Source organism: Macrobrachium nipponense, chromosome 39 (assembly GCF_015104395.2).
Source record: "Macrobrachium nipponense isolate FS-2020 chromosome 39, ASM1510439v2, whole genome shotgun sequence".
Lineage (NCBI taxonomy): Eukaryota > Metazoa > Arthropoda > Malacostraca > Decapoda > Palaemonidae > Macrobrachium > Macrobrachium nipponense.
The window spans coordinates 53,141,086-53,163,254 of NC_061099.1; the positions used below are offsets into that span (position 1 = coordinate 53,141,086).

General features: G+C 37.9%; 1 protein-coding gene across 4 annotated transcripts in view; it reads right to left on the bottom strand.

Moving 5' to 3' along the window:
- Nucleotides 1–9,541: 9,541 nt before the first annotated feature.
- Nucleotides 9,542–22,169, bottom strand: part of LOC135210353 (proton-coupled amino acid transporter-like protein pathetic) — a 128,070-nt gene continuing 115,442 nt past the window's right edge. For 3 of the 4 annotated variants that reach the window (XM_064243243.1, XM_064243242.1, XM_064243241.1), the window contains exons 2-10: nt 18,961–19,094; nt 17,884–18,034; nt 15,376–15,582; nt 15,105–15,209; nt 13,049–13,228; nt 11,928–12,106; nt 11,339–11,508; nt 10,083–10,234; nt 9,542–9,698 (exon numbers count right to left, since the gene is read on the bottom strand). In XM_064243243.1, coding sequence (XP_064099313.1) covers nt 9,582–9,698; nt 10,083–10,234; nt 11,339–11,508; nt 11,928–12,106; nt 13,049–13,228; nt 15,105–15,209; nt 15,376–15,582; nt 17,884–17,985 — 1,212 coding nt within the window. In that variant the 5' untranslated portion in view covers nt 17,986–18,034; nt 18,961–19,094 and the 3' untranslated portion in view covers nt 9,542–9,581. The remainder of the gene's footprint in view (nt 9,699–10,082; nt 10,235–11,338; nt 11,509–11,927; nt 12,107–13,048; nt 13,229–15,104; nt 15,210–15,375; nt 15,583–17,883; nt 18,035–18,960; nt 19,095–22,169) is intronic. The other variant, XR_010313510.1, reaches the window with a different exon arrangement.

Here is a 22,169-nt window from a genome sequence, read left to right on the forward strand (position 1 = left end):
ATAAACGACTTAAAGAGGCAAAAATTTTTAATTAGTTGCGGGAGCTATATTTTGATGTCCAAATGAGTTTAGCACGGGCATCCTTCCCAACTAGTGAAAAGCTTGCTTGTATAAAACCGACCAACAAAGGAAAAGGCGATAAAGAAAAAAATTAGCTTCTATAGACCAATATCGAACAGATCGTACTTATCAAAACTTATAGAAACGGTAATTTACGAATAAAAGGGGAAAAACTTGAAACACTCAACATTATACCCGATGATCAGTCAGCTTACAGAAAAAACCACTCAACAGAAGCTACATTGTGCGCAATTACAAATATGATAAAAATGAAGGTAAGTGGAAAATGTGGTATGCTGGTTATGCTCGACCAAAATGCAGCATTTGACACAGTTGACCATAATCTGCTACTTGAAAACCAGAGTGCAGTAGCCATTGAAGATGATTTACTCAAATGGTACAAAAGCTGCTCAGAAAACAGGAAGGATACAGTGGTTATATCAAATGTGAAATCAGAAAAGAACCGCCAAACTAGAGGAGTGCCCCAAGGCAGCGTCCTGGATCACTGCTATTTGGCATTTACATAATTAAATTATCTAGAATCGTAAACAAGCACAAGGTTAGTTGTAAACTGTATGTTGATGATACTCAGTTCTATTTTCCTCTTGAAACGGTAGATGCCATTAGTAAAACTGATGCAATAATGAAAGATATAAAAAAAAGTGGATGTCGGAGAAGAAACTAAAACTAAATAAAGACAAAACTGAGTGTGTGTTTTTTGGATCTGATAGTGCACGACGAAAATATGAACACTATTTGCTCGTTATCCATAGACATTATGGCGGCAGTAAGGAACATAGGAATATCTACTGGAAATAAAATATCGATGAAAAATCATATATTGCATATTGTAAAAACCTGTAACTCTCATATTAGAAACATTACATTTCTCAGAAAATATTTAAATGAAGATACTCTGAAAACAGCAATTTGTAACCAAATATTTCCGAGGCTTGACTTCTGCAATGTTATATACTACGGTTTTCCTAACTACCTACTAAGAAAATTACAAGGAGTACAGAGTAGAACAGTGAGATTAATAAAAGGATTACGTTATCGTGACCCCGCCACTAATCGAGCTACATTGACGCCCAGTAAAAGCAAGAATAGAATACAAAGTACTTCTTACAGTTTTGAAAGCACTGGAATATGAGGAACCACATATCTAAGAAACTGCTTATACTTCTTTAGACCTGGAATGAATATTGTGATCAGACATGCAAGTGAAGCATACAGGCTATTTGAACATTGAACAAATTTTAAGTCAGATGAAAGGGCATTTGAACATTGCGCACCACGACTATACAGCAACCAAAATGAAGATCATGCAAGAAGAGAGCAAATCTAAAAAAGAACTAAAGACTCTCCTATTCTCTATTCTGCAGGACTTACGATACTGATGAGAAAACACTAAAAGACAATTACAAAATTTAAGAAGCAACTTATTTAGAAAACGTACAAGGAACCACCAGAGAGGGAATCATCCCTGTGGAGGAGTGCACATAAAAACAAACAAATGAAAGTTAGATGCCACATTTTCCGTTTGCTATGATTTTCACCATACTTATAATTGCCTCACAATGAGAGCTCTGTTAAGTGTTTTTTTTTTATGTACGCTGACTAATCATTTGGTATAATGTTGAGTTGTTTCAAGTGTTTCAAAGTTTGTTCGTTAACCATCATTTCCATAAGTTTTGATAAGTAGTATATGCCTCACTGGAGATAACATTCGGCTCAATTCAACCACTGGACCAGAAATAAATAAATAAAAAAAAAAAAAAAAAAAAGAATAGATGTAATAGCAGCTAGTCCCAGTGAGCAGGAGAGCCTAGGCAGGAAGGAATAAAATTCTAGTCAAGAGAAAAAGGGTGGGAAATAAAGTTCCCATAAATGTTATTGTAAGCTTTAAGTCGGTTGAGGTCAAATGGTCATAAATACGAAAAGAACAGCATATTATAGTCACGGTCTAGTTATATTGTAATATATGACGCCACTTGACGGAAATCATAGAAGGAAGGTTTTGAAATTATTATCGACAAGACAACAACAATATCTGTGTCCATGGAACTATAAACATGTCTGTTTCGATACCCAAAGTTTTCGAAATATGATAAAATCTAGATCTATATACTTTGTCTTCCTTACAAACCACTTTTCTTCTGTGTTCGTTATATTGGAATTGATTGATTGATTGTGTATTATATCTGGCGTCACAACATCTGGGTAATTGACACCGAAATAAATTAAATATAAAAAAAAATTTAAATTTTTGATAAATTTCATATAAAAATCTATAATTATATAAAAAAAAAATTTTTTTCATATATAAAAGTTCTTACATAGACAATCTATGTATAATTTAAATTTGGTTAAGGAGGCCCGCCTCCCTCATAAAAATATATAACTGCTCTATATTACAATCCTTTCCAAGAATTGCAGCTAGGATAAAATTGCCTACTCTGTCACGACCCCAAGACATGAACCTATGTCTCAAATTCCCAAGTCTGGGACATTCAACCAGCAAATGTCTCACAGTCAAGGGCACAGTACAGTTCTCGCAAAACGGAGGATTTTCACGAGACATCAAGAACCCATGGGTGAGTCTTGTATGTCCAATCCTCAATCTGCACAACATCGTTTCTTGTCTCCTTGGCAAATATGGATATGACCAAGGAGACACTGAAGATGTGATACTACACATTTTTTGATTGTTTAAAATACCCTCCCACTGGGACTGCCAACATTTTTTAATTCTCTGACCTACTAGAGGATACAAAAATCCCCGATATGGTAGTAGGCATCTTGTGGGTTCTGGGGAGCTGACCGCAGACTTTGCAAGTTGGTCAGCTTTTCTCATTCCAGCCAGCACCCAACATGAGAAGGCCACACAACAGAACTTTATTTCTTTTCCTCTTCTTTTTAGTAAAAGCAGCCATTCCAATATATCTAAAATCAGAGGGTTTAAAGGGTTAAAAGATTCCAGTGACTGGAGAACACTTCTTGAGTCACAATATATAATAAAATTACTTTCATTCCGAATTAAAACTTCCTTTAAAGCCTTTAAAATTCCATATAACTCTGCTGTAAAAATTGATGCAACAGATGATAACCTGCCACTCCTCTCTACATCAGGGAAGACTACACCAAAGCCGACGCCAGCATCTGACTTTAGAGCCGTCCGTGAAAACTGCAGTGGAATCGTCATGTTGCAAGGAATGTTCTAAAAATATTGACCGCGTGGCCTCACTGGACAATTCTGTTTTGGTAAAATTGAAATATCTGCAGAAATTTTACCTCCTCGGGAAGTTCCATGGGGGACTAACTGAATATTTTGCTGGTAAAATCTCGACCCTTGGCATGTTTAATTCACGAACAATGGTATTGACTCTAAAAGCGAATGGATGAGGTTGCTTGGGGTGATTTTCATAAAACTGCCAATGCCTTTCATTTCTCATACAAATGCTGGTTAAAGACTTAGGTAGCCTCTGGAATCTATACCAGCTCCGAACCAGCAGACGCTTGTAATGAAGATCCAGTGGCACCTCATCAGCATCTACAAGCATGCTCTCGGTGGGAGATGATTTAAATGCTCCAGTACACAAACCGTATTCCTCCATGATGAATTGAGTTGAGCATTTTAAGGCTATTTGGTTTGCAGAAGTGTACACCTCACACCCGTAACTTAATTTTGAAAAGACCAAGGCTTTATATAATCTCAACATCTGAGTTCGGTCTGCACCCCACGAAGTGTGAGACACAACTTTCAGCAAATTCATTGCTTTTAAGCATTTTGCCTTAATATATTTCAGATGTGGAATCCAGGTCAGCTTGCTATCAAAAATCAAGCCAAGAAACCTTGTTTCACCAACACATGGAATTCTCTGCCTATGAATGAATAGATCTGGATCAGGGTGGATTCCCCTTATACGACAAAAGTGCATAGTTACAGTTTTACTGGCGGAAAATCTAAAACCATTAACCTCAGCCCACTTTATTATATTATCAATGCAGAGCTGAAGGCGCGTTCAGCCACTGCCATCCTTGATGCTGCAAAGGAAATCGATAGGTCATCAACAAAAAGGGTATATGTTATATCTGGGGGAATTATTTTAGAAAACCCCATTGATTACCAAGGCAAACAAGGTTACACTTAAAACACTTCCTTGTGGTACTCCTTCTTCCTGATTGAATACATCTGACATTATTGCTCCAACCTGAACCTGAAATATCCTATTTTTTAAAAAAGCCTTAATAAACAGGGGCAAATTGCCTCTCAGGTTACATTCATAAAGGACCCTCAAAATGCCATATCTCCATGTTGTATCATAAGCCTTCTCTAGGTCAAAGAAAACAGTGATGTGATGTTGCTTGTTGGCAAAAGCTTCACATATTGAAGATTCCATTCGTACCAATACATCAGCTGTTGGAGTGCATACTCCGAAAACCACACTGAGCAGGCGACAGATATTTACCTCTTTCCAAGTACCACATCAATCGTGTGTTCACCATTTTTTCCATGATCTTACACAAACAAGAAGTTAATGCGATAGGACGATAATTTTCTGTCTTGAATGGATCTTTTCCAGGTTTCACAAATGGCAGTAATTTCAACTTCTCCCAAAGCTTGGGGAAGATATGTTCTCTGTAAATTCTGTTAATTAGGCTTAATATGAAAAGTCTGGTATTTTCAGGGGTATGCTTAATCATGAATATGTTATATCGTCCAGTCCAGGAGCTGATTCATTACATTTATTCAAGGCTGATTCAAATTCTCTAATAGTAAAAGGAGCATTGTACTGCTCATGTCTTAAGGTATTAAAATCAATTTCGACCTGTTCTATTATCCGTCTTTGAGCTGAATAGGGTCTATCATCATTTTTCTTCGCAACATTAGCAAAATGATTAGCAAACTCATTTGCCACTAACTGGGGGTCTGCTACCTCACAACCATTCACCTTGATAACGGGAGGTTGACAAGGAGTAAACTTGCCTGCTATTTTTCTAAATCTCTTCCAAACTAGAGTCAGAGGAGTTTTAGAATTTAGTGAAGATATGAATATCGTCCAAGATTCTTTTCGTGCTTTTTTGATTTCCATGCGAAAATGAGCTCTCGCTTTTCGAAATTCTACACGATAATACTCACATTTTCGTCTGCGGTATCTGGTGAAGGCAGATCTCATATTTCTATGAGTTCCTGGCATTTACGTGTCCACCAGGGAACTGGTCGGCGGACAAATTTGCCCGAAGTCCTAGGTATAGATTGAAGACCAGCTGAGAACATCATTGTATTCAAAAAGTCAAGAGCGTCATCTACACAGGGAAAGTCATCAGCAGAGTCATCTATTGAGCTGTGCTCCTGGAATGTTGACCAATCAGCTTTACCAATGTTCCATTTGGGTAGCCTTGAAGATGGAGGACTTGATGCTACACTCACCACTATCGGAAAATGGTCACTGGTAAATCTATATTTATAGTTCTCCAATTAAAGTCAATAATACAGTCATCACTACATATAGATAAATCAATTGCTGATAACGTGCCTGTTTGAACATGAAAATGCGTAGACTCCCCAGAGTTGAGGATCCCAACATTTTCATCTTCTATGATGGAACCTAAACACCTTCCTCTTGATTGGTGATGATGTCACCCCAAAGAGGATTTCTGCTATTCATATCTCCCAAAATAACAAAAGGGCGTGGTGACTGTTGAATGAGAGATTTAAATTCATTGATGGGGAAGGCTTCATTAGGTGGTAGATAAAGAGAGCATATTGTATATTTTCTTTGCAAATGGATCTGCACACCTATCACTTGCAATGCTGATGGATACTGATAGAATTTTGTGGGTGTCATTTCGAACATACAAAGCGACACCACCATGGCTTCCAATATTCAAATTATAGGTGGAGTGATAGGATGTATACTCTCGTGGGCTGGGGCACATATTATTACCAATCATTGTCTCCTGCAGAGCTATACAAACAGGAGACACTTCTGATATGAGCAGCCTTAATTCTTCCATTTAGCTCTTAATCCCTGACAGTTCCACTGTAGAAAATTAATGAATTTACTTCCCTTTAGAGGCTGTTAAATTAGAGCCTCTTTTAAGAGCTTTCAGCTTACTGACTTGCTCCTTATTTCTGGAAGGAGACCGATTATTTATGGCTGCCTTCCTTTTCAGAGGGTTATCGGTCTCAGGAACACCAGACAAAGCTGATGCTGCCTGAGGAGGGTGTGAAGGTTGGACATTGGTGCATTCTCCAAAGGATCAGAAGCACCATTTGCAGCTGGTACAGCCTCCAGTGAGGTGGAAGTGCCAGGTACACCTGGCACAGCCTCCAGAGAGGCAGGAGTCCCAGAAATCCTTGGTTCTGCTTCCATAGAAGCAGAAGTGCCAGAAACCACTGGCACTACCTCCAAAGAGGGGGCGGGAGTGCCAGAATCAACTGGCACTGCCTCCAAAGAGGCAGGGGCGCCAGGAATTACTGGCACTGCCTCAGAAGAGGCAGGGGCACCAGGAATTACTGGCACGGCCTCCAAAGAGGCAGGTGCGCCAGGAGTCACTGGCGCAGCCTCCGAAGAGGCATGAGCGCCAGCAATCACTGGCGCTGCCTCCAAAGAGGCACGAGTACAGTCGTAACTGGTGTTTTATTAACATTAGTTTTGGTGACATTGATATTTCTTCTTCGGTTGGCAGCAACACTGGAAAAAGATATTCCTGGTCTAATGTACTGACTCAACACTCTCTCTTTTGCCTCTCCAAATGTGATACGTTCGGTCACCCTTAATGTCTGAATTTCTTTTTCCATGATGTATACATCGCAATTAAGTGAAGATGATGGATGATTTTCTCCACAATGCACACATCTGGCCTCCTTATTACATATGCCATGCTCTGGCTCACTGCATTTAACACAAGTAGCAGGCTTGCCTTGTAATTTCTGTCTGCATGACCCCAACATGTGTCCAAATTCTTGACAATAAAAACATCTCCTCGGTCTTGGGATATACTGTTTAACCTTAAAACGTAACCAGGCTGCTTTCACTATACTAGGCAATCGGGTGGAATTGAAAGTAACAATTAAATTGGGAAGTGGGACTAGGATTTCCATTTATCTTCATCTTTCATTCTTTCAATTCTTATTACCACCTTGATCCTTAATTCCTCTACGAGCCTTTCCTCAGAGTAAGTCACAAGCTGGGGTGCATATATCATGCCCTTGGAGTAATTCCAAAAAGCATGTACTGCACACTCTACTTTAACTCCTCCAAGGTGAGATAATGTTTTTAACTGTTCACTTTCCTTTGCTGAGGCAGATTCCACTGTCAGCTTTCCTCGCCCCTCAGAAGAAATCTTAGGCTCTCGGCCCACGCACCTGACAATATTTTTATATACATTAAAAATGTCACAATCAGAGTCTTCCAAATTAAAAGTCAAATATTTATCATAAGAGTTTTCAAACATTCCGGGTCCTATTTCTGTAACTATATTTTTACTAAATTTCCCCTTACTCCGTACTGGAGCATAGGGTTTCAGTGTGATTACACTGGAAGGTTTTTTGAGTTTTCCAGAGGAAGGTTGCCAGTGGAGGTTCCTGCAGTCATCAACTGTGCCGATTCATTACCATCAAAGGGTCCAGGGGTACTTGATTCTTTATTTGTATTATTCATAAAGATCAAAGTATTGGTAAAAAAAGAAGAAAAAAAAAAACGATAAATAAACCTGAAAACCTTAAAAAGACATCATCAGCCTTTCATGATGTTTATTCTTCACTAATGGCACAAGTGAGAAACCGACTCCCAAATGTCCGCGTCTCCCTACCCTACCCCACAGGGGATGGCACAACATGACTAGAGTGGCCCAAGTGTAAGCCAAACCCGCTTGATAGGACTGAGAGTATTACCAGAATACAATCATCCCCACCCTAATCACATTATGGGCAAACCGGACAGAATGCCAAGAGTCCTATCCGCAAAACTAGACCCCCCTGGAATCCGTGGTCCAGCCCTGCAAAATAGTTCCGCCTGATATCACTCAGGTCCGAACATTATCGGGCAGTTGATGGTCCTGCCACAGTTCTCACTATTTAGCTTCAGATATAAAACCCAGTCCCAGCTATGATATCTTTTCTGTTTACCAGGTCCAGTAAATTTTATCAAAGGTGGAAATTTCCACAATTAATCCAAAGGAAAAAAAAAAATTACATGAAGGAGAAGGATGTAGTAAGAATGAAAATATTGCAGAAAGAAGGAAAAGTTCTGACTAATTTAGTTGGATCAGCAGCTGAGCCCCAAGGACCAGTGAAAAAGGAACCCACCAGGCATCACGGCACAGCTGCTGGTCCCTAAGCCCCCTACCCACGCCAAGGGGTCAGCATCCTAGGGGGTATATTTGGAATGAATGATGTGTCGGCCCAAGAAACTACTTTAACTATCCTGGAGTTTCGCTGTATTCAACAGCATTACCATTCGTCTTGTGGTCGCTCTTGTTGGTTAAAACTCTCATCTTCCACCTGAAGGCGAGAATGTGTTACTCACCTATACTGTTACTCCATCTGTCTATCCGGCTGTGGTGTATGTGTATGGTAACACTGCGTCCCGGGCTTTAGATAGTTACATTCAGCTTACATTCAACAATAATAATAATAATATCCTATTTCGAATATTAACGGTGTAATTAGCATTCAGTAATTTATTAAAACACTTTTCAGTTGCAAATGTACACCCAGATATCCTTTTATTTACCTAAGATTTACACATAGCGTAACTATTTAAAGCCCGGAAAACAGTGTTACCATGTGAAAACACCACAGGCGGATGGACAGATGAAAACAAAAAACAGTATAATCATCATGGAGATGACGTCACTTGAAATCCATTCTTTTCAACAGCTTTTTCGTTCCTGGTATAATTGGACATATATATCAATCACCACCACACCCAGCCGCCCCCTAAAAAAAAGCACAGAGCTTAACTCGGTAACTGTAGGAACTTGAACAAATTCACTTGGGTTGTTAAAGAAAATTAGCTTTTGGTTGAGGATGGCTAAAATTAATGTGTTATGAGATGGTCTGACCATACAGAAAGAACGGAAACCAGTGATTAGGAGTGAAAACTGTACACTAAAGGTCGGAAGTGTTGGAAGATTTGGTGGAAAGAAAATCCCAGAAAGTGCATGTTTAGTGGTATGAGGGAGGTATGCGTGAGGGAAGACCCGTGTGTGTAAGATATAGTAGGTATATATTGTGCAGCGTGCATAGAGGGGCCGAAGCATTGCCTATGGACCATATGCTTGTGTGTATAAATGTTCTGTCTCAGACTTTCAGTGCTGTTTACGTTAGGTTATTGGATTCCAGGAATCGTTCATTGCATACGCTCTTTTCTAGTGCGATAGTAAAAGTGTCAGTAAAAAAGATTTGTAGTACGTAAGTATAATTATAATTAATGATAATCATATTGCCGGGAAAATAAGCACTATTAAATTTGAATTACTATTTATTCGCTCCGTACAACGAGTTTGACTTAACATTCGAACGGTGGACTTTCGTCTCCATTTATAAAGAACTCGACGATGGCCCGGAGGCTGGACACAGTCCCCGTGACAAAACCGAGCAGACCGACGAGGAGGATGAAAGTATTCTGTTGGAATAATGAAAATAATAATAGTAATAATGAATGTACTGAGTGATAATGATATTGGATTCAGTTCCTCCTAGATGTAGGAAGATAAATCAATAACATTATAGTGCTACCAAGAGGATTTTGAGAACGATCGCTGCTGTTTTGACTTTTACGTGTGGCCAACTACTCTTAAGTGTAACACCTCTCTTTCATGATCTCTCTGTGCACTCTGGTATTCTACTCTATTATTCACTCCCTCTGAAGCTGAAGGATCATTCATCATTGATTTTGTTAATTTCCTATTTGCACAAGTAATTCAGTGTTGTCAGCGATTTTTGTTGAGCAAAAGATTGCAATATTTGCAGCATCCCAGAAACTTTCCTGCAGTGCGATCTCACTTACTTTGATGATCCGCCAGTTATATTTCCCTTTGTCTGGCCAGAATGTGACGAGGTCGATGATTGGGGGAAAGATCAGAGCTAAGGCTGAGCTACTGACGGCGCCGATGAGGTTGATAAACAAACCGATGTTGGGGATGACTACAGCCAGCACAACTGAAAGGACAAGATTGTTTCTTACACGTTTCATAAATGCATTGAGGAAAGACCGTCTGTGGAACGAACTGCCCGAGGGGATTTTTTTTTCTTTTTTTCTTCATCTTTTTCTTAGTGCAGGTGATACGATACGGTTTAGAAAGACTAAATCGACACAGGAGTCAAAAAGAAGCCACGAATAAAGTTTCTCTCTCTCTCTCTCTCTCTCTCTCTCTCTCTCTCTCTCTCTCTCTCTCTCTCTCTCTTAAGATGTACACGTCTCAGAAAGAAAAATGTTGTGTTTGTGTTGATTTTACCTTCCGCACTTAGCTTACACAGTATGATGTCCATGATATCTTGATTACGCTACAGTAAAACAAAAAGGAAAAAAAAGTAGGGGACTAAAATTTTACTCCACCCAGTAAATATGGATTTATAAAATAATCGGTATCTAAAACTGTCATAAAATAGATCAATATTAATTCAAAATTGAAATCGTTCAATCTGAACTAGGGTTCGTAGAGAAATTCGTATTAACTTGTTCATCCGATTCTTTAAATCCCACGAACATTAAAGCCTAGAGGAATTAATTCTCTTTAATCTTTGTTATTTCTAGGGAGCAAATGTCTTCATAATCTTTGCATATAAGAGTACTGAAGCTAAAGTAATATTTACAAATGATGCAGGAACAGTAAAATTGCAAAAATCATTAGAAATGCTATCTATCAACCCATGATTTCAAAAGATAGATAGACGACTTTTAAAAAAGTTATACGAAATGGGCATGTACATCTTTTTTAAATACATGTCAGCTGGTATCCACTGAGCAATCAATAGCCTTAATCAAATGTCTCATATTCTTATGCACATAATCGGTAGCAGAGGCAAATATATATATATATATATATATATATATATATATATATATATATATATAATATATATATATATATATATATATATATATGTATATATATATGTATATTTTTATATATATATATATATATTATATATATATATATATATATATATAGCTGCACGTACTCTTGCGTGATCGCACTCTGTAATGGAATTTAAAATGCACGAAAGGTAAATAAAGATATAGAAAAAAACCGAAAAACTCACACGTGAAAACAACTAGTAAAGTCCTGAACACGTACTCGGCAATTATTTTCTTATTGTCATCAAATCGACGCACTACAAATGGCGTCAGAATCTCGAAGGGGACATAGATTTGCAGGGGATACGTCATGTACACAGCTACAGATATGAGAATCTTCACTGCCTGGGCTAACCTGTGGAGGATATAGTAGATGAAAAAAAGAAGCAAGGTTATGGCTTCATTTTAGTCCCTGTTTATCACCGAAGACGTTATTTTCAGCACTATTAAGAGTGAACAGTAGGCTTAGCATAAAAAGGGTTAGAATAAAATCAACAATCTATTAAGCAGATGGGGAGATAAGCCCTAACAATGGAAAAACCATGATCGAAAATGATGTACATCACAGGAGACGATAATGAAAGAGAACGAATGAAAGCTTCAGTCCTACATTTTTTAAAAATTATTCTATAACCCTAGACTGAAACACCCATACAATTGAAATGAAATATCAGTTCCATTTAAGAAATGCATATATCTTTTAAAATCCGAATGAAAACAAAAACCTCTAGTAATGTAGAGAGTCTCAGTACCTATGCTCGGGAATAAACTTACGGTTCCCTCGGCGGAAGATTCAGTGTGATCGACCCTTGAACGGCGGAGCCGTACTGGAGGTATCCGAAGAAGCCCATGGCGCTGAACAAACACAGAATGATGGCCATGGCTGTGCTCAGCACCCCTACGGGACCTCGGAAGTTTTCCGGCGTCTTCATCTTGTTCTCCAGAGGAAGAACCTTTGTTTTTTCGGAGAAAATAATGTTAGGGAAGATGCGAACTTTATATAATTTGTACTTTTTCTCATTGATTTATCAATTCCCCTTTGCCTTTTATTATAAAGCGAAAAGTGATTAACAAAACTAAATGAAAATTGAAAAACTGCTCGAGGAGATTATTGACTGTTTCTCTCATTTTGTCCAAAGACCATGACTAACTGCTTGACTGAATTCATTAAATTAGTATCACAATAATAAGCAAGAGCACCTATTGTGATATACAGGTGCTCTTCTTGATTAAACCCTCGCCAAAACTTGCAAACATACAGAAATGAAGGTTCCAGGAGAAATACGTGAATAACGTTTGTTTTTAATACACTTACACAAATATACACTCCAAATATAGATAACGATCAAACTCGAGCTGACGTTTCAAATAAATACTTTGAAACTCAACAACCGCGAAACAGAATTTACACATCATAGTATGAAAACCAAAAGACAAGACCTAACTTGGATTTATCTATTCTCAGCAAATCTGGTGCTACCGAATTCCCAACACTGACCTTTTGACCACCCAGTACTCCAAGACCACAATGTCGGCAGAGGAAAAACAAGCAACGGTTGGTGCCATTTTCATCCTTTAGAATCGGTGATGTAATTTACAATGCAGACAACTTTCATGCAGAGGGATCACCGGCAGAGAGTCAGTGCCGCTGCCCACATTGCAATAGGAACTTCGTCGGTTTTGAGGTACAGCTGTTGTTCCAAAGCTTCTTCCATTTCATCCAGCCAACGCTTTCTCACTCTCCCACTCCTACACACAACACACACACACACACATATATATATTATATATATATATATATATATATATATATATATATATATATATATATATATATATATATATATATATATATATATGAACATTGCAAAAGGAGTTTTGAAATCTGCACTTACCAGGCCAATTCCCTCGAAGGCATAGATAGCAGAACTGAAGTAAAGGGGCATAGCTGCCCATCCAGCGAAGGCGGGAACTTGCTCTTGAACTTCCGGCAGATCTTTAACGACGTAGTAGAAGATGAAGACGATTCCAGTTGCCTGGATCACACTCGCAATCAAGGACACTGGAGCCAGGTGCTGGACATCCACATGATGGAATATATGACGAGAAATGTTTTCATGACGTAAATTTACAACCCATTTTGAAAGCTAATGAGAACGTAGTCTCTCAGGGTTCAAAGTTGATATTTTTTCTTCCTCGGCCATCTTATACAAACAGCAAAGATTACTGGAATATTATACTCATTCCAGGATACCATATACTTTTCAAAAAGGAACGTTCGTTTTATTAAGGATTGTTGGACAGATTGCAGAAGAGGTGTTTTAGGGCCTTTTCTCAGGAAAGTGGTTATAAAGGGGATTTTGGAAAGCGAGGTGTAATAGTTTGGAAAGGTAGAAAGCTCGCTTTTCTTTTTATTTTAGGTGGCTGGAAGGTCGTTGACGCAGGTATAGTTAGATATTGAGTCAACAGTGCTTATTTTGCGTAAAATGTTCCAAGTGCATTTTTAACCGTTAAGATTTTTTTTAATTGGAAACGATTATTTAGGAGAATTTAAGGGGGACGCAGATCTATTGCTGCCCAAGTCATTATAATAGTGAAAGAATAAATATTTACGGAAAAACATAAAAATGGATCTTTGTTAAAGCTTATGACGTAAAACTACAAAATAGGTTAGCCTAGTAGTGATGCTTTGTAGGGATATAAACTTTCTTAGCGGATTTGGAGCTACTGTAACGAATCATTCAATCTTCATTAACAGCAGAAGTCTAGCAACAAAATTTTTCTAGTTGAAAATAAAATGAAATGTGAATTTAATGGATCTCATTCCTTTCTCATTCCCCGCGGCTCAAAAGAAATTAACACAAAATTGATTATATTTTTAATTTAGAAGAATCTACTACGACAGTGCGCCAAAAAATTATTTTGGAAGAAATTTTATCTTATCAAGGAGTAATTTTACAGGGAGTTGATTTTACACATGAGCTGGGTTGAAGTTATAACATTTGGAGAATACTGAATATTGTTATGATAACAGAATCATAACACAAGGAGTGAGGAAACAGAGTCTGACTTATTGTGGTAACTCTGCACAGACGGATTATTCAGTAGGCTTGTCCCAAGTTGACTGGAGAATGAAAATCTACAAAAAGCTCAGAATTCCAATTTAGTGTAGAAATGTAGGAGTTGCTCTGATGAAATGTCCGTATCAAGACATTGTGCAGCAGTAGGTATGTGGAATTTCTAAATTCCCTTTCGATGACTTTTGTTGCTTCCGTGAAGGCTTTTGACAACGTCCACAGAGCAATGGTATGGATTGTCCTGTGTAACTATGACATTCCCGTTAAATATGTAAAGTTTATTAAAATTACCCATGACCGAGGTAAATGCGAAGTTGATGCAGATGGGGTTTCGTCTAGTGAATTTGCAGTCAATAGCGGGGTACGACAAGTAGACGTTATTTTATCTATTGTGTTTGCCCTTCTCATAAATTTGTAAAAAATAAATAATTAAATAAATAAGACAAAGAAAAATAAATAAATAAAAGTGGTCGGGAACGAAAGGTATAAATTGGAATGACAGAAGCATGATAACTTAAAGTGTAGAGATGACTCCGATTTAATAGGCAAAACTCCAAAGGACTTACAAAGCTCATCACACAGAATGCCTCACGATCTAGGGAGATGGAAGTCAAAATAACTCAAAGAGTAACAGAGTACATGAGAGCAGCGTATGACAAATGGATGAAATAACATGAGATGCAGAAAGGACCACTGACGTTGACTTATTCAAAATATTTATGAAAAATATTTCGGCTCCCTTGAGTTGGAATTTTGTGAGAAGCTAAAATAGGTCAATCAAACAATAGGGAAGCTGATTACGATTTTGAAATCAAATAGACTGCGTAATAAAGTAATGTTATACAAAACGTCTAATGCTCCTGGTGATACTGACCTTCAAATGAGGAATGTAGCAAATAAGCAAAATCGGGATGATGGCGATTGATTGGAAGGCTAGTTGACTGATTCCACTACCAGACGTCGTCATGCAGTCTATCGCCTGAAAAACGAGATGCGTGTGAAAAGCAGGCGAGTAAAGTAACAAATAATAGAGTAAAATCTTACGGAAAGCACTGCAGATACATATTAGATTTAATTTGGCAAATTGTCTTTATATCTGGATGACAAAGCACACACAAAACTTAACGCCACCGAAGTAGACCTACTTGCTTCAAATTCTGCGGGATGAACACGAAGTACACACAACAGAACCCCAGTTGCGTGATCACGAGGAAAGTGTTGATGATGTATCCTACAGCAGTTGCGTATTTCCTGCATCCTTCGGGCCCGTGTTCGAAGCAAGCTTTGGCGGATTCTTCGTAACTGAGCGAAGGGACTTTCGCTCTTCTGCAGAGTTCCTTCGAGCATTTGACCTGGGGTAACGTATTGGGGTGGAAATAATAATGCCTCACGAAATAAGTCAAATTGAATCAATTTGAAGCAAAAAATGTTACTTATGGTAATCAATACGAGTTCACAGGCAACGTCAATGAAATGGTGACATTCATCAGGATTTTAATTACCTACTGTGGCATTTAATAGCTTGGCTGATGAGGAACAGCAGGGACTCATTTCTTAACTTTATTTCATCCACAGTATTATAGACTGTTGCCAGTGATGCATTTTTAAGGTAAACTTTGCGAGCTGAATGATTAATGTGAATGGCAATGTAGTACCTAAGGCTAGAAATTAAGAAATTATACGTCATTACTTTTAGATGTGGATAGCTTGAAATTTCGAGCGTAAGTCATATTGTGAGGTTTGTGTTACTGTCAGTTTTCGTTTTATCAGAGGCCAGACACCAAAAGCACCTGGCAGATTGAATGAAAAATTAGAAGTACTGATCAATACAACGCTGAGAATGATTAGGAAGGAAAATCATGATGATTAATGAAAGCCCAAGGGATAATACCAGAGGCTAAAATAAGAAAGATGATAAATATTGATATGATTATGTGCAAACATAACACGGAAAATCTCAGTAGAACATCAGCAAATCTGATAAGATATTGATAGCTTCTAACAGCAAATGTGATTACATGAGATTATATAAGAACGAGTTATCAGTCAAGGGAAACATCTGTTCGAGAGGACTAATATATCTCAGAGTTAAGTGTTTGTTCCCTAATGCTTTTTTATATAATCTGAGCAAGTTAGCAAGGTTGAGAATATATCTTTTAAAACTCTGATAAAATAATAAAAACATATCAAATAAATTATTATGTATAGATTATATATTATACATACACACACATATATTATATATATTTAATATATATATATATAATATATATATATATATATATATATATATATATATATATATATATATATATATATATATATATATATATATATAGTATATGGTACTATGAATTCACAATCACTCGGAATCATCTGCATGCTTACATTATATTGAAACTCTTAATCAACTGGTTTAAAAAACAGCTTCATTGGCATTCGAAAGGGAGATAATGGTTAATACTTGAGACATAACTTCAGTTTGCTACAATAAATACTTATGGCTTACTAAATTATACAACAAAATGATTCTACCACTTTTACAACAATCAATAAAAGGAACAAGATAACCTATTAACTGAAAGTATAACCGAGAAACAAGTACGTCAATCAATAACGAAAAAGCAAACAACCTGTAAATCAGCAGCACATATGGCACCTTAATACTTGACTTATGGTTCAAGAGCACTTTATTCTAATGGCAGAACGATGTTTTCAGTCACATCTGTCAGAGCATCCCACTCTTGTCGATTTACAATGAGTTTAGTAACCTTAACAACCTTAAATCATGATAACGACAGTGAATACATATAGGTAACTAATGTCACTGATCAAATAAAGTACAAAGTAAACTGCACAGCAAAGCGGAGGAATTGTGCAAGGATCTGCCTTCAGCAAACTGCACGAATTCGTACAGGGTGGTCCGAAAGTCTTGGTACCCCTACCAAAAACTACCAACAATAGAGGTACAAGTATTGCAATAATACAAAATACATATCCTGGATTAAGTTTATTCTTGTTACCCTCGAATAATATTTTAATTTTCACGATTTTTTGTCCTAATACTGTTTAATTTTTTATTTCAATTGGCTGAAAGCAAATAAACTGAATCCAGTACATCTTCTTCTCTATTACTATATTACTTGTTCTTCTATTGCGTCAGTGTTCTTATTTTGTTCTATTGTTCTTACAGTGAATAAACTGAATCCAGGATATGTATTTTGTATTATTGCAATATTGTATTACCTCTATTGTTGGTACTTTTTGGTAGGGGTAACAATACTTTCGGACCACCTTGTACATATTGCTAACTCACTACTGTACTATACTTCAGAAACTCCCCCTCCCTCTTCCTTCCCTCCTCCATATATATATATATATAATATATATATATATAATATATATATATATATATATATGTGTGTGTGTATGTATGTGTGTGTGTGTGTATGTGTGTATGTATGTATGTGGCATATGTATGTATACGTGCGCAGGTGTGTGTCTGCACAAATATATTTCTGTGAACCTGTATCTCATGAGTATATTAACAGACAAATTACAATTTAATATATGAATATTTAGCTTTGTTAAATCACTGCTTAACCTAACTAAATTTAGTTACAAGTGCATCTGCACTGAGCACTGTCGCTCACCAGCAAGAACATGCAGTCGATGCAAATGATGCCAAGGAGGGGAGTCAGGACCAGTCCCACCCAAAGACCTGCGTGCTTGAAGGCGTCCGGCATGGCCAGCATCCCAGGACCTATATTTCCCTTCAGTGTATGAATCAGGGTCTCGTTATCTCTGTGGGCGATAAAGGATGACAATACCGATTCTTTGGAAAATTAAGTAGGTTTTGTCATCAGTCTATCTTTGGAGTTATTATTTAGTTTTATGGTTTACAGAAAGTGAAAAATGTTTTTTCAGTAGCATAAACACACAGATAAGCCTTCCGATCACATCAAAATGAAAACGTTCATGAAGGTTTATAAATGTTTTAAATTTACTAAACGCTAGGCTGAATTCCAACTATAGCAACGTTCATAAAAGTCTTAAACTGATTAAACACTAAGCTGATTTCTCAACTGAGGCATTATAAACCGAAGTTAAGACTAAAAGGTCTTTAATCCCTGGGTAACGACAAGTAAAGCCAAAAGGTCAAGAGAAAATATGTCAAAAGTGTTTCACTCGGCTGACAGAAATCTTTAATGCCAGAAAAGGACCAGGTTCCTTCAAGAGCTCGAGGTAGTTCTGACGCAAGAACAGATTAATTTGACAACAACAAAGTTCAAAGGCTCCATCTGTACGCCGGGACAACCTTTCCTTGGATATACAGTTGCAGCCACACATCTGCATAATCCTCTATCCGACATTCAACTGGTTTACGTGTAAAGAGGATCGATGCCTACATAGGTCGCTGGAATGGCAGGACTAGAGGGAATACTGAAAGAATGCCCTGAGAGTGACAGGTGGATTAATGTCGTCTTCACCATAAAAGTTCTCTTCATATTTAGGTTCGCAGTGAAAACATAATGCACATAACCTCGTTCTATTCACACAAGTCGTTCCCAAAATGCAAAGAAGTCGATTGCTGGTGTACGTTAATCAGTGCTCTTGCCGATCTCTTTCTTGCAATTGTCCATAAATTAAAACCTTCGAAGGAAGTCACGTTAAGTTGGACATGATTTCGATTAAAAATAACCACCAATAGCTTTCAAAATAACACTTACGTTGTCAACCTTGGCTTATCATGTTCGGCAATAAACTTTGTGACGATCTGACTGCCCGTAAACGACGGCTTTCTTTCAGTGCTGCGGCCACTCAAACCAAGAGTGTTTTCTGTACTCCCGTAATCCCGTATGTTCTGTCGGAAGAGAAAAGAGAATGACTTATGGTTTGCTATGTTTTGGGTGCATCTGATCACGATAATAATAATAATAATCATTAATTATTATTATTATTATTATTATTATTATTATTATTATTATTATTATTATTATTATTATTGAACCAAACAAAAACTTCTTTCAGTTTTCTTCTGAAGACTGAAAAAGAAACCCACAAAATTGCTATGTATAACGTATAATGTAAATATTTATAAGTAAACACGTATACACAGTAATTTTGTGGGTTTCTTTCTCAATAATCAATAATAATAATAATAATAATAATAATAACAATAATAATAATAATAATAATAATAATAATAATAATAATAATTATTATTATTATTATTATTATTATCATTATGGCTCTATCACAGTCCTCCAATTCGACTGGGTGGTATTTATAGTGTGGGGTTCCGGGTTGCATCCTGCCTCCTTAGGAGTCCATCACCCTTTTCTTACTATGTGTGCCGTTTCTCTAGGATCAGCACTCTTCTGCATGAGTCCTGGAGCTACTTCAGCCTCTAGTTTTTTCTAGATTCCTTTTCAGGGATCTTGGGATCGTGCCTAGTGCTCCTATGATTATGGGTACGATTTCCACTGGCATATCCATATCCTTCTTATTTCTATTTTCAGATCTTGATACTTATCCATTGGTCCCTCTCTTTCTCTTCAACTCTGTGTCCCATGGTATTGCGACATCAATGAGTGATACTTTCTTCTTGACTTTGTCAATCAACGTCACGTCTGGTCTGTTTGCACGTATTACCCTATCCGTTCTGATACCATAGTCCCCAGAGGATCTTTGCCTGATCGTTTTCTATCACTCCTTCAGGTTGGTGCTCGTACCACTTATTACTGCAAGGTAGCTGATGTTTCTTGCACAGGCTCCAGTGGAGGGCTTTTGCCACTGAATCATGCCTCTTTTTGTACTGGTTCTGTGCTAGTGCCGGGCATTCACTTGCTATGTGGTTTATGGTTTCATTTTTCGTATTGCACTTCCTACATATGGGAGAGATGTTATTTCCGTCTATCATACTTTGAACATATCTGGTTCTTAGGGCCTGATCTGTGCCGCTGTTATCATTCCTTCAGTTTCCTTCTTTAGCTCTCCCCTCTGTAGCCATTGCCAATTGTCATCGCTGGCTAGTTCTTTAGTCTGTCTCATGTATTGTCCGTGCATTGGTTTGTTGTGCCAGTCCTCTGTTCTTTCTGTCTTTCTCCTGTCACTGTATATTTCTGGGTCTTCGTCTACTTTTATTAGTCCTTCTTCCCATTGCATCTCTTTAGCCACTCGTCTTCACTGGTTTTCAGATATTGCCCCAGTGCTCTGTTTTCGATGTTGACACAGTCCTCTATACTTAGTAGTCCTCTTCCTCCTTCCTTTCGTGTTATGTATAGTCTGTCCGTATTTGCTCTTGGGTGTAGTGCTTTGTGTATTGTCATATGTTTCCTGGTTTTCTGATCTATGCTGCGGAGTTCTGCCTTCGTCCATTCCACTATTCCTGTGCTGTATCTGATTACTGGCACTGCCCATGTGTTTATGGCTTTTATTCATATATTTTCCGGCGTTGAGTTTTGACTTGAGTATCGCCTTGAGTCTCTGCATATATTCTTTCCTGATCGTGTCCTTCATCTCTTGGTGTTTTATATCTCCTCCTTCCATTATTCCCAGGTATTTGTATCCTGTCTCATCTATGTGTTGATGTTTGCTTCCATCTTGGTAGCTTTTATCCCTTCAGTTCTCGTTACTTTGCCTTTTTGTATGTTGACTAAGGCGCATTTTTCTATTCCAAACTCCATCCTGATGTCCCCAGATACAATCCTTACAGTCTGGATTAGGGTATCTATTTCCTTGATGCTCTTACCATACAGCTTGATGTCGTCCATGAACATCAGATGGTTAATTCTGTTGCCTCTTTTCTTAAGTTGGTACCGGCATCCATCTTCTGTAGTACTTTTGTCATGGGAATCATGGCTACTACGAAGAGTAGTGGGGACAGTGAGTCGCCCTGGAAGATCCCTCTCCTGATATTAACCTCTGCTAGTCTTATTCCAGAGCTTGTAAGTATTGTATTCCAGTTGCGCATTGTATTTTTGAGGAAGCTGATGGTATTTTCCTCTGCCCCATATATTTTCAGGCATTCTATTAGCCATGTGTGTGGTATCATGTCGAAGGCTTTCTTATAGTCTATCCATGCCATGCTTAGGTTGGTTTTCCTTCTCCTACTGTTCTTCATTACCATTTTGTCTATCAGGAGCTGGTCTTTTGTGCCCCTACACTTCCTTCTGCAGCCTTTCTGTTGGTGGGGGATGGTGTTTGTCTCCTCTAGGTAGTTGTATAGCCTTTCACTGATGATACCTGTTAGTAACTTCCACATTATTGGTAGGCAGGTGATAGGCCTGTAGTTACTGGCTATATATTTCCCTTACTCTTGTCTTTTTGTACTAAGGATGTTCTTCCTGTGGTCATCCATTTGGGTGCTTGGTGATTTGAGATACAATGCTGGAGTTGTTCTGCTATTCGTGGGTGTAGGGCCTTGAAGTTTTTGAGCCAGTATCCATGGACTTCATCGGGACCTGGGGCTTTCCAGTTTGGCATTTTCTTTAGTTGGTGTCTGACTGTGTCTGTCGTGATGTCTGTGAATCTTTGTTTTATTCTCCCTGTTTCTTCTTCCTTGACTTCCTGAGCCATGTTGCATGTTTGTTGTGTGATACCGGATTGCTCCATATGTTTTCCCAGAGTCTCTTACTTGGTTCGGCTTCAGGAATTTCTGGGTGGTTGTCTTCCCCTCTTAGTTGGCTGTATAGTCTTTTCTGGTTGGTTCCGAATAGTTTGTTCTGTTGGTATCCCTTATTTCTGTTCATGTACCGTTGGATCTTGTGTGCTTTGGCCTTAAGCCTCTGTTTTACATCTTCTATTGTGTTGTTTAGTCCCCTCTCTTGTACTTTGTATTTCTCGTTGAGTTCCTCCTTGTTTTCTTGCTTCTTAGCCTTTTTCTGCCATCTCTTTCAGTTTGCTCAAGTCAGATCTCATCACCATGAGTTGCTTT